This window comes from Jaculus jaculus, chromosome X (genome assembly GCF_020740685.1).
Source record: "Jaculus jaculus isolate mJacJac1 chromosome X, mJacJac1.mat.Y.cur, whole genome shotgun sequence".
NCBI lineage: Eukaryota > Metazoa > Chordata > Mammalia > Rodentia > Dipodidae > Jaculus > Jaculus jaculus.
This window is the reverse complement of record NC_059125.1, coordinates 113,049,358-113,062,862: the sequence shown is the minus strand read 5'-3', so window position 1 is coordinate 113,062,862 and position 13,505 is coordinate 113,049,358. Positions and strand designations below refer to the sequence as shown.

The 13,505-nt window shown below is 36.8% G+C and overlaps 1 protein-coding gene across 3 annotated transcripts in view; it reads right to left on the bottom strand.

Annotated features, from left to right (window-relative positions):
- Positions 1 to 1,821: 1,821 nt before the first annotated feature.
- The window catches only part of Dock11 (dedicator of cytokinesis 11), a 225,854-nt gene continuing 214,170 nt past the window's right edge, over positions 1,822 to 13,505 (bottom strand). For 2 of the 3 annotated variants that reach the window (XM_012951928.2, XM_004671477.3), the window contains 5 exons: positions 9,676 to 9,886; positions 9,132 to 9,322; positions 8,497 to 8,597; positions 7,119 to 7,257; positions 1,822 to 2,293 (listed from right to left, as the gene is read on the bottom strand). In XM_012951928.2, the coding sequence (XP_012807382.1) occupies positions 2,174 to 2,293; positions 7,119 to 7,257; positions 8,497 to 8,597; positions 9,132 to 9,322; positions 9,676 to 9,886 (762 nt within the window). In that variant the 3' untranslated portion in view covers positions 1,822 to 2,173. Of the gene's footprint in view, positions 2,294 to 2,446; positions 2,465 to 7,118; positions 7,258 to 8,496; positions 8,598 to 9,131; positions 9,323 to 9,675; positions 9,887 to 13,505 lie in introns of all 3 variants that reach the window. The other variant, XM_045141070.1, reaches the window with a different exon arrangement.

The following is a 13,505-nucleotide window of genomic DNA, read 5'->3' as shown; positions in this document are numbered from 1 at the left end:
ATGGTTCCAAATCAGAATAGGCAAACCTCTAGAGTCAGAATGGAGATTTGTGCTGGAGAATGATGGTGGGGAGTGGGGAATATGAATATCCTTTGGGGCTGATAAAATGTTATAAAATTGTGATGATGTTTATACAACTCTGTGAATGTATTAAAACTCCATTGAACTCTGTACTTCAAATGGGAGAATTTATATGGTATATGAATTATATCTCAAAAGGAAAAGCAAAAAGCAAAAAAGCATGTTAGAGAATGTTTTCAAGTAACATACATAGAGGCAAATTCTTTGTAGGACATATCTACAACCCCCAATTAGGATTTGGATAAACAGACATAACCCTTTTCTTAGAGTGACCTTTCTGTGTTTAGGGACTGGAGAAACCAGATAAACAAAATATATCCTATTGACCATCTCCCAGAATAGCAGCATAGCCTTGTATACAAACCTATTTCCCATCCTTATCCAAGAACTTTTAAAATTTTCTTCTTTTTTTGTTTTTCGAGGTAGGGTCTCACTCTAGCCCAGGCTGACCTGGAATTTACTATGGAGTCTCTGGGTGGCCTTGAACTCTCAGTGATCCTCCTACCTCTGCCTCCTGAGTGCTGGGATTAAAGGCGTGTGCCACCATGCCTGGCTCAACTTTTTAAATTTTCATTTCCCCGCTATCTTTTGATCACTCAAGCATTATGCTATTAAAACAGAAATAAAGTTTAGAATGGTAGTTATAGCTTAATGGTATAGTTCATGCTTAATAGGCCAAGTCCCAGAATTCAAACCCTAGCATTCATAATATGGGGTGGGAGAGGGAGAGAAATAAATAAGGAAGAGGGGAAGGAGGGAGAGAGACAGAAATAAGATGAGATGGGGGGGGGGGAAATAGAGAGAAAAAGTGACTCTGAATGAAGCCTGAATAAGCCCATTATATTATATTCAACATATCATTCATGTTCTTCATCTCAGGTTAAACTAATATTTATAATAAGTTTGGGTTCTTTTATGATGGCTCATGTAGCTTATTAACCAGTGAGTCATTTCTAGTTCTGTGAAATGTTTGTCATGGTTCCAAGGCTGCTTCTACCACTGTTTCCTATTCCATTTTTCAAAAAGATGTTTATGCTACTTGTAGAGGGAGCCAAAACATATGAATATGGTAGCAATAACAATTCCATCTATTGACATGATGCCTTGTGTGATGAGCAACTATAAAACTTTGTATGAAATGATATATTTCCTGTATTTTTTCATGACCACAAATGTTTTATGTACCTGGGTTTCTCCTAAATTACTAGAATAATCTGAGATTGTATTATAAAAATGTAAACCCAAAGTACCTCTTGCTAAATCTATGAAGGTTTTGCACACTGCCCCAAGACATGTTGTAGCCATCAAGTTCTATCAAAGTGCTTGTTAATCTCATAAATAGTGAAGATAATCATTATAAAATTTCCACCTTGGATTGCTGCAAAAGCTTTGAAGTTGCCTTAGGATATGCTGATTGCAACTTCTCAGAAATGACTAGCTTAGCTTCAGTGGACAACCCCAGACCATAAGGTGTGGCAAAAAATGTTGCTGCCCCATATAAATCCCTCATCCTGTGTGGGGGAGAGCTATTCTCTCTGAAATTTTCCTGTTAAATAATGCTTTGGGCTCTTTTAACCTAGCCTTTACTACTAATAGGCAATGATTTGAACCATCTCTCCAATTAGAAATATTGGCATTGCATAGATTTAAGTGTTTTTTTTTCCCCCTAAGAATTAGCATTTATAATGGCCGGAGCTTATAAAATCAAGAACAGTAAGTTTAAAGCATTATTTCCTTCACTTCTAATTACAAATAAGTTTTAGTTTTTATTGTGTTCCATTATACAATTTTACATAGTACCATGGTTAAGCAATAATTAAGCAAATTGAATTAATGGTTTTGAGCTCTACTTTTCAACATATAGATTTACCTAAAAAACAAAAGTACAAACCAAGCACAGTGGTGCAATTTTCCAGGCACTTTCAAGTTGCTTAAATATTTACAAATACGTAAGCACCCTGTTTGAAAGCATGAAAATTTTGGTGTCAGGAGGAATCACTCCACATATATCAATTCTTTAAGTTTTAACATTTGCGCAGCTCTGGATATTCCTGAGAAAGGTCAGTTTCATTGTCACTGACATCCAGTTTCCTCATACTTCAGCATATCTTGGGGAACCATAACCTCTGTCATTTGATGTACCACTAATTGCACAAAATACATGTAATGTGTTGCTCATCCAGGGAGAATGCATTGTGTCTTCTTGTAAGATCTAGAACAAAAGAAATCCACATTATTATCATGGGCTGAGATTGCTAATACCAAAAAAGACTGTGTATATGAAATTATAAGCATCTTTCAATTTATGATGGGCACTGAGTTATTTCAAATGACAGAAAACAGAAAGAGCACATAGTAACATTACCGACTTCAGTCTTCAAAGCTGTATTACAAAGGCAGCATATCAAAAAAAGCAGAAAAGATCTGGTTACTCATTAAGAAAGAAGAGATCTTAAAAAGCAGAGAGCTAATGCAATTTGTAAATTCTTTAAACATGTCATCACAGCAGCTCTAAGAAGAAGGCTGTTCTTTGATAAGACTTTATGGATTTAACAGTGGGATTCTTAGCTATGGTTATCAGCTATGGAACTTTGCAAACATGCACATGGCCATGCCCCTTCCCCAGTGCCTATTTTAAAGACACTGTGATTACATAAGACAATCCATATAGAACATTTTTCTCGGAATATGTTATATTCTCACAAGTATATAAAGTTACACATTCATATTAGTATAGATATTTTCAGAATTAACCATTTCATGTGATCAAAAGCCAAAGGAACAACAGCCTCACATTTAGAGCAGATGAAGAAATAGAATAGTACACATGATACAGACCACTGTTAAGTCCTAACTTAGGTCTCAAGTTTTTAATGGTGGACTTTCATGTTAGCTTTGGAACTTTATAGCATTAAGTCCTGGAGTTGGTCTTGTAGAACAGCACTGAGTCCTATCATTGGTGTTGCTACAAATCACAGGCTTAAACAGAGAAATTTCATCTTACAAAAAGTTCGAATCATGGCACTAATCCAAAAGTGTACTGCAATTTTAGTAGATGGTTGATTATTTACCTAGGCTTGACAGGCATGGTAAGGAAATGGGGTATTCATTAACAGCAAACCACAAATGCCACAAAGGCCACCACCAACTGTATATACAATTAAGAAACATGAAATTAATAGATTTTTATTTATTCTTTTTTTTTATTTTTTCTTTATTTGAGACAGAGGAGGGGGAAGAGAGAGAGAAAGAATGGCTGTACTAGGGCCTTCAGCCAGTGTAAATGAACTCTACATGTATGCACCACCTTCTGTGTCTGGCTTATGTGGGTCCTGGGGAATTGAACCTAGGTCCTTTGTCTTTGTAGGCAAGCATCTTAACTGCTAAGCCACCTCCCCAGCCCCATAACAGTTTTCATATATGCTTTCTTTAAAGAAAAACCAAAAGCTTAAAGAAAAACTGAAGATATTGTATACCTTAGGAAAAGAGATTATATTGAAAGGACCCAAGGTCAGGCCATACATTTATTTTTTCAAGAGGTCATTTACAGAAATCATTGTAAGAGTTTCTGTTTCAGTCCATACCTATACTTTCTCTTATTTTGTGGTGTTATTATAAACTGGCTAAAATATGCTTTCTTTTACATCAAATCTAATTGATATATTAATCCCTTTATAGAATTCACTATAAATCCAATGGCTGACATAGATATAAACCAATAGGCACTGAAAGTTTTCTTGGTTAGCTAAACATCTGTCAATATCGTACAATACCAATCTAAGAAAAATAGCAATAACTTTTGGGAATAACTAATAGAGACGGGTGAGAGATAGGACACCTGATTTGAAAAGTCAAAGGGAACAGTATTATGAAATGACCATTCTCCATATCTTGATTACAGTAGTAATAGTAAAGTGGATAATTTGCCTTCAATTTGAATAATTTAGAGTTTAAGAGTAGGACATGCAGCTGCATGCAAATGAACTGTCAGATGGTATACACTGGCTTCAAGCACATGTGTGATTGATTTATATCTTTTGTTAAGGAGTTGTTGCTGTTTTTTTTTTCCTATGCATTATGAAGAACAGAAATTCACCAACTAGAGAGCTTGTAAGAAGCAGATATGTATAGCAATGGCAATGAGAGACTTTACCCCTACTATGCTCATGGATTGAATGTGACATATACACAATAACAGAAGTAGAAAGCTTCCCTGCCTTCCTGGTCCTGACTTCCTAGGAAGGAAAGAAGTAAAGAAGGAAAGGAAGAAGGAAGGAAGGAAGGAGAAAGGGGCCTTGGAGTTATTTGTACTCACTCATAAGTAGGCTAGTATAGATGACAAAAAAAGAGTTGAACACTGAAGCCTGCTAAAGCCAACAAGATCCCCAGCCACTAAGACCAGATGTGTAAGGCTGGAGTAGCCAGTCTCGTCAAACACTTAACTCTAGCTGATCTTGATTCTCCATATCTTGGAGATGGTAATGGCTGGAAAAGTAACCTTTTGGTCACATTCTAAGCTTACAGTAACTGTGATTAAATTTCCTGAACTTATTTAGGAAAAAGCACATAAAATAAATTCAGAGACCTTGTAGACTTTAATGGAAAGCCTGCTAGCTTTTGTTATCTAATTAATCTTTCTCCCTTGCTTTTCCCCATGGTCATATCATAGTTCTGTGGATACCATTCACTGGGCTTATTGGAAATTCAACTTCTGTGTGAGTCTCCCACAGGGATTAATCACCTTCCAACAATCACAGAAATATAGAATTGTGGACAAATGAGTTTCTCCTTTTTCAGGATTAGCTTAGTTTGTTTGTTTTAGATAAGGTCTTGCAATGTAGTCCAAGCTGACCTTGGACTCCTTATGTATCCCAGGTTGTCCTCAAACTCACAATCTTCCTACTTCAACCTCTTGAGTGTTAGGATTGCAGGTATGTCTCCTCATGCCTGACTTAAAGAATAAGTTTTTTTTTTTTTTTTTAAGAAACATTGTCTGGTTGTTTGTTGGCTATTTGTGGTGTCTCTCTGGTATGGATCTATGGAACTAAGACAGCTTCTTCCACCATCAAGCTTCTCCTGGATTCTGGCTCAGAGTTACGAGACAGTCATGATTCTCAGATGAGACTTTGGACTTTTGAACAATGTTAATATTGGTAAAGACTCTGGGGACCTCTGAAGTTGGACTGAGTGCAATTTACATTGTGAGATGGTCATGAGTCTAGGGGGGCCAGGAATAGCATGTGATGGTTTGAATATATGGCCCCACAGATCCAGGCAGTTTTGATTAAGATTAATTTTCCTACTTAAGTCACCCGCAGTCTGCTGAAGGAAGTGCCTTTTGAGGACAAATCTTTTAGTTCAGCCCTTAGATGTGCTCAGAGCAGTTTGAGCTCTGGCTATTTGAGCTTGCTGGCCGTTGGTGGTATCCCTACTGTGGATCTATGGAAGTAAGCCAGCTTTTTCAGCTATGATGATGTTTTCCCTTGATTATGTAAGCCTGAAATAAACCCTTTCTTCTCATAAAACTTTATGCTCTGGAGATCTGCATAGTAGGTAGCACACTTGTAATCCCAGTACTTAAGAGATGGATCAGGAGGATCAGGAATTCAAGGATATCTTAGCTACATAGTCAGTGTGAGGCTACCCTGGACTGTATGAGATCCTGTTTCAAGAACCAAATAAAAACAAACACAACAACTCAAAACTGAGGGTTGTAGTAATATTTGCTTCTTTTAATGATGTCATTTTTTTGCAGTGGTAGGGGTGGTTTCATCAAACCTACTGTCTCATGAATGTTAGTCAAGTGTTCTACTACTTACTGAACTCCAGCTCCAGTCTTATTTTTCAATTCTTTTTTTTTTCATATGTATGTGTGTGTATATAACGTGTGGGGGTGGTGGTGGTAGTGTATGTGGTGTAGGTACATGTGTTACCTTTACGTTTTTGTATTTTTTATGAATGACAGAGAGAGAAAGAGAGAAACAGACAGACAGATTGACAATTGGTATACCAGGGCCTCTAGCCTCTGCAATCAAACTCCTGATGGTGTGCCACGTTTTGTGCATGTGTGACCTTGCGTGATTGCTTATATGGGATCTGCAGAGTCAAAGATGGGGCCTTAGGTTTCGCAGACAAGAAGCTTAACCGTCAAGCTATCTCTCCAGCCCCAGACATATTTGACAAAGCATTTCTGAAGCAAGCATTGACCTGTTGTATGATTTCGTTAGTGGGAAAATTAAACAGACTTTATGATAAACTCAAAAGGCTCTGCCATAGATGGAGCAGACCATTGTTACAATTTTTATAACATGATCAAAATTTTTAAATGATTGAGTGAAAATCTATGTACAAAGTATTTGTAAACACAAATTTCAGGTTCTCAACATATCATTGAAGTTTACCCAAACAATCCAGGAGTTCTCAGGGTTTCTTCCTATAAGAGACAGTATAGAATCTAAAAGAGACAAGTACTTCATAATGTTGACATAATTTAGCAAACTGAGGATCAGATCTTTATTTTTGTATTTTTGGCTATTTTACTGACCCTCAGTGATAGATTAAAATTATACAAGGATTCAGACAGTGTTGAAAGCTGTATGGATATGAAACCCATACCCATATCTCGTAAATCACTCAGCCTAACACCTAAATCTCAGTATCTACTTTCTTAGAGAAAGATAGGAACATTTATTTGGGGACTTAGCTCCTAAGGCGATCTTTCCCTCTCAATAGGACTCTTCTTTAGAGAGTGTTGTCTGTATTCAAGGTAGATCAGTTCAGACTTGGTCAGCTGGTTGCTCCCAATTTCATTATTACAAAAAGAACAAAATAACTTACTACTCATCATTGCTTCTTTAACAGTTTTAGGTAGATACTTCAAATTTCATTTGCACTCTACCACTTAAATGGTTAAAAATAACATGAGCTGAACACATTTTGAAATCAAATTAAGTATTTTCTGATGACACATATTTTAAACTATAACACTTTAGGTAACCCCAGTTCATGTTCTCATTTTCAACCACCATAATACTTGCCTGCTCATGGATAATGTCTGACAATTCTTTCACCATGTCTCTGAAATTTGACTTTAGCCCTTCATGGTACTCAATCTGATCCTCCTTAATTAGGCGCTCATTTAATTCAAGTGCAATGCTGCATGCTTGTATGAATTTCCTGTTAATTAGCAAAGATATTTATTGTTATTTAGCCTTAGGACATCTCACTGGCCATTAATTTGATACTTTATATCTGAATTCTTTATTTTCCCACTATATTGGTTATCATGACTTCCAAAGTCAGAAATATATTTTTTCCATCTTTGTTGTCTTCTTTCATTTCTTTTCTCCTTTAGAAGCTGGCTCAAAACATATGTCCTCTTATAAGTTTACCTACTCAGTTATTCACTTGTTACTAAATTGGATAAAGTTGTACTAACATTAAACGGTACCTGAAGATAATTAGCCATCAATCAAACACAATGCATTTGACGCTATTTACTCAGTAGTGTTGGGTATAATAAATGTGAAGTACCTAGCTTATGACAGGTAAAGGAATGGTTTTAACAATATATTCCCATTATTTCATATGTTTAATATCTATTCATGTGTTTAATATCTAGTTAGGAGTATATTATGAGGTGACAAAGTACCTCATTACCCATATATTTTGTCTACTTGTCATAGCAACTAGCAGTCTTTATTACATGTCAGTCATGTATTATTAATAAATATTGGGGAATGAGTGACAACTGATTACTCTGCAACCTGGAATACATAACGACTCAAGGACCGAAAAAAGCAAATGAAGGAAGTCAAAAGCAAAAGAATACCTAAGTTATCATATTTCACAGTAGTCTATTTTACCCAACTGTTTCTCTTGTTCTGAATCTAAGCTCCTTTTACAAATTAAACATTTTCTCCCTAGCATACAACCATTCAGACATGCCCTAGCTTACAGGGCTGCTCACCTTAGATAAGACAAGGCATTCCCTACTTCAGCAGAGTCCAGTAGAAGGACATGGGACAGAATCTAGTCTGCAACCCTTCCAACCTCACTTCACTCCTACCCTGGATGGTCTGAAGTACTTTAATTCAAGGTCAATCAGGCAAGGAAGAAAATCATATAATGAATATAGGCTTGGATTTGTGTTATTTAAAATATCCAGAGCAATCAAGTAAGTTAGTATATTTAATCTCTTGGGCCACGGGGGCATTGTTAATATCTACAGCACGAAACAGATCATACACTCCCTCAGTACTTAAAAGTACCACTTGGAGGTCACATAAATGCTGGCAAGAACATAGAGAATGCCTTTTTTGGAGAGGTATCATTTGACAAACATCTAATTGTTGTTTTTTAAGAAAAACTGGAAGAAAGAACAGAAGTATAAGCTGAAAACTAAAAATCACCTACCTAAACATGTCTTTCAGTTCATTCACTTTCTTAATTGGATACTTGCTGGCTTGACTTTCATTTAAGAAAGCCCTTGCATATGCTAATGGACCAGCATTCACCTAAATAACAAAGAGGAAAATAAGAGTGATGTCAACATGCAATTTAAGTAGTGTTTTCATTTTTCTTTTAGTAAACCCACAAGGGCTGATGGTTTAACTTGGGCACCACAAAGTACACAAGAAGCCCACAGCTGAGAAATGTATTTATCAGGTTTACAAGACATTTATGTAAAAAATCATTAACTGAAGCAAATTATCTGGAATGATGATACATCAATAAATTAGTTAATGATTCTTGATATATAAATATAAGGCTTGGCTACTCACAGAGATTTATGCTAAAGTCCTCCAACATAATACAAAACTCATAAAAATTAAACAGGTTTTCTTTAAGTTAAAAAATTAACATGTAGACTTTTGCACTCAGTAAGAACATGAGGTGCTCAGTGAAGGGGGCTAGAGGTAAGGGGACAAATATAAAGTTAAAAAATTCCAACAAGAACATAGTATGCAATTATAGTTATTACTTGCTCTGTGCCTTATGAAAGGAAGAGAAATATCCATAAACATTTCAGATTTGGGTGACCAACGCACCTGCACAGAAACACAGCCCTGCAACTTCAACTGAAGCTGAATCATGTCCACATCTGAGGAGGAGCAGAGCTTCTGCAGTTCTGCAGTTTTATCTTTGATTTCATCAGTGGCAACATCAATTGGTTTTAAATTAACCTGCTGTTCACAGTTTATAGGAATCCTCTTCTTCACATATGGAAATGAGTTCGAAGCTTTTAAAATATGAAGATGGATTACTATTTTTAGACAATCATTTGGTGAGTTGAATTAACGGAGGAAAAAAAAAAGTGTTAACTTCGCCCCATGATTTTTCTAGAAAATTGTTAAGGGTGTCATACAGTACCTACTGCTTCAGGACTGAAGGATAAATTATCTTAAGCAATTATGAATGGCATATGGGAGAATGATGGTTTATGACAAGGACATGTTTGTGTAAATTTGTAACTGAACAGTAAAACAACAAATGATTAAAATTTCAGTTACATGCCCCTGCTGGCCAGCTGGTACTGTGTACATCAAAAAGGATCAAGACAAATAGGAAGTTAACATGAAAAGTCCAACTTACTCGTTAAGATTGTACGGCGTTTACATTGCTCTTCTATACAGCCTTGTTTTTTGCCTGATAAGGTATAAGGAGCCTCAAAAACAAATCTGTTGATATTATGATTTCTTTCAAATTCTGTCTTTCTTTCTGTGAGTTCTTTGTCATCAAAGTAAGGCTTCACATAAGTGACTTGGATATGGGCATATTTTGGATCAAGTTCTTTGGTATTTACCTATAACGTGAGAAAATTTAAAATAATTAAATGGAAGGGGTTATGGAAGTACAGGTAACTTACTCCTTTGAGACCCCCATGGGAATCATTGCCATGCTGTTTGTGCTCCCAACTGAATTTACACTTGGAGGAGAGATGAGATACTTTTAAAGGATAATTTTATTTTTATTATAAGAAAGGTGCAAAAACATATGTGGAAACTACAGAAACAGGAAGAAAATAAAATTACTCTAACTGTACCCCCAAACAATGACCATTATTCATATTTCCTAACTTCCTTCCAATCTTTTAATATGCAAATATTTGTAGAATACTGAAAATATATGAAACATTGTTTACTAATATGATTCCATAAAAATACATTATGGAGAGATGGAGAGATGGCTTAGCGGTTAAGCACTTGCCTGTGAAGCCTAAGGACCCCAGTTCAAAGCTTGATTCCCCAGGACCCATGTAAGCCAGATGCACAAGGGAGCGCATGCATCTGGAGTTTGCTGGCAGTGGCTGGAGGCCCTAGTGCGCCCATTCCCTCTCTATCTATTTGCCTCTTTCTCTGTCACTCTCAAATAAATAATTAAAAATAAACAAAATACATTGAATAGGTGTATAATATTTGAATTCCACATCAATAAAAATATCATTACTATAAATTATACTGGAGTCATTGCCATGACTTTTATTTATTTATTCAATTTTAGCTCAGGCTGGTCTGGGTCTCACCACATAGCCCAGGGTTACCATAAACTCATATAAATTCTCCTGATACAGCCTCTGAATTAGTGGAATTACAGGTATAAGCAACCTTACATAGTTTGATATAAATTTAATGGCTGCATAGATCAGTTCTGATAAAAAGTCACTTAGATCATTACTTAACCTAGTGCTATTCTGAGCAATGTTTTGATGAATCTTCCTGTATTTAAAACTGTGAGCACATTTTTCTTATTATTTTCTTTAGGATAAATTCCTAGGGGAAAAATGTTTAGTTGAAAGATTTACATTTGTAGTCCCTACTTATGCTCCAGTAAAGCTTATCAATTTTGAGATCCACAAGCAGTGTTTGATATCATGAGTGGGTATTCTTGACTGTATTATTGGAACCCTATCCCAATGAAGAAGAGGATCACAGTAAAACAATGATTCTATGATTCAATGAAGAAAGGGATCACAATAAAACAATCCATTCCCACCACTACAACCAAAGAAAAAAGACAAATAGGAGTGTAGTTATAGTTGGAGGCTGCTTTACTGAGTGATCTAAATCCTGTACTGTGAATCTACTGCTGTCCTTCCTGGATCTTCATCTGTGGGTTCTCACATGCTCATTGGCATCTCTCCATAAACCCAAAATGATGCCCAGGATCTTTTGCAGGCTTCTCCCAATGAAACCTGCTTTGTGCCATGGGTGTTGGTGACTTGCTTTATGCCCTTGCCATTTCTGTTTAGTGAAAGAACAAAAGTAAAACAGAAACAACAACATTCTCCCAAGAAACAGACTCTACAACATCTTTTTTTTTTTCTTTTTTGGAGGTAAGGTTTCACTCTAGTTCAGGCTGATTTGGAATTCACTACATAGTCTCAGGGTGGCCTTGAACTCATGGTGATCCTCCTACCTCTGCCTCCCCAGTGCTGGGATTAAAGGTATGCACCACCATGTCTGGCTTTATGTCCTTTGTTTCATCAACATATGTAAGAGTATAGACAGGAGATAATAAATGTCATAACACCTGAAATTTCTTAAAACCCTTTCTGTATTTTGACTCACTCTAAAATCATTAATATTTTTTCTCTTCCATTAATACTTGATCTTGGCAAAAAGGCTGAGAAGCAATTCTCTCCCATCTAAAAACTAGAATTTTTCAGAAAGGCATCAGGAAGAAGCCAAAGTAGTTATTTGGCTAAGACAAAACAAACAGGAAATAAAAAGAGGTCAAGTATGATGTCTAACTTTACAAAGTTTATACACACACATTCAAATAGTAGTACACAGGATATATGTACAAAATTCTTGTCACATTCCTCAGAGGCAATCATGAGTAGTAGTTTTGTATGTATGATCCCAGATATTTCCTAAGCTTACATATATGAACTTCCAGTTGTTATACAAATGTACATACTATTCCTGCTGTGTAGCCCCATGCCTTTCCTTTCTTTCAATGATACATCTTGATAGATTCATACTAACACTTATAAATTGTTCACTCTGACTGGCCTGGGCACTTACACCTATAATCCCAGCGCTTGAGAGGCTGAGGTAAGAGGACCGCCTTGAGCTTAAGGCCAGCCTGAGCTATACAGTGCATTCCAGGCCAGCCTGGGCAACAGAGCATAAACACTGTTGAAAAAAAAACCAAAAAACAAACAAACAAACAAAACAGATAAAAGGGAATTCATTTATTTTACTTTCACACATTAAGAAAAAAAATCAAGTTCCCTATATAAAAGAGCAAAATATTTGTATATAGCATATCGATTATCCTTCTAAATACTATACCTCATTTCTAGATGACTTATAAGTATCAAAGACCATGTAAATGCTAGGCAAATACTTGTCATACTACATTACTTAGGGGAAAATTAAGAGGAAAAAAAAGGCTAGTGAGATATAATGTATACCTGTAACCTAGCACTCAGGAGGATCCTGAATATAAGGCCTGCTTGGGCTATGTAGCCAGATCTTGTTTAAAAAATAATTTGAGGGGCTGGAGAGATGGCTTAGCGGTTAAGCGCTTGCCTGTGAAGCCTAAGGACCCCGGTTCGAGGCTCAGTTCCCCAGGTCCCACGTTAGCCAGATGCACAAGGGGCGCACGCGTCTGGAGTTCGTTTGCAGAGGCTGGAAGCCCTGGCGCGCCCATTCTCTCTCTCTCCCTCTATCTTTCTCTCTGTGTCTGTCGCTCTCAAATAAATAAATAATTAAAAAAATAATTTGAGGGGGGAGGGAAAAGAAAGGGATAGATTTCTGCATTATAGAGTGCTAAGGGTTTCCTTTTGTCTATGTCAACAGAAGGTATCTTGGGGGGGAGAAAAGCACAGTGGTTAAGACATTTGACTGCAAAGCCATAGGACTCAAGATCAATTCCCCAGGACCCATATAAAGCCAGATGCACAAGGTGGCACATTCATCTGGAGTTCATATGCAGTGGCTGGAGGCCCTGACACACTCATTCTCTCTCTCTGCATACGCGTGCACATGCGTGCACACACACACACACACTCTCTCTGCTTACAAATAAATAAATATATATTTTACTTTGTGAGAGTGAGAACAAGAGAGAAAGAGAAAATTGGCGTGCCAAGGCCTCCAGCCACTGTAAGCGAATTCTAGACACCTGTCCTACCTTTTGTGCATATGTGACCTTGCGTGCATGATGACCTTGTGCATCTGGCTTGTGTGGGACCTGAAGAGCCAAACATGGATCCTTAGGCTTCAAAGGCACGTGCCTTGACCACTAAGCCATAAATAAAGGAATATTTTTTAAAAGAAAGTTTCTCTTGTAGCATTGATTTGAAGCTAGGGGACAGTAGAATAAAACTTGCAGGTTGGGGAGATGGCTAGGCAGATAAAGCACTTACTGCTCAAAGTGGAGTACCTGAGTTCAATCCTCAGATCTCCACTTTA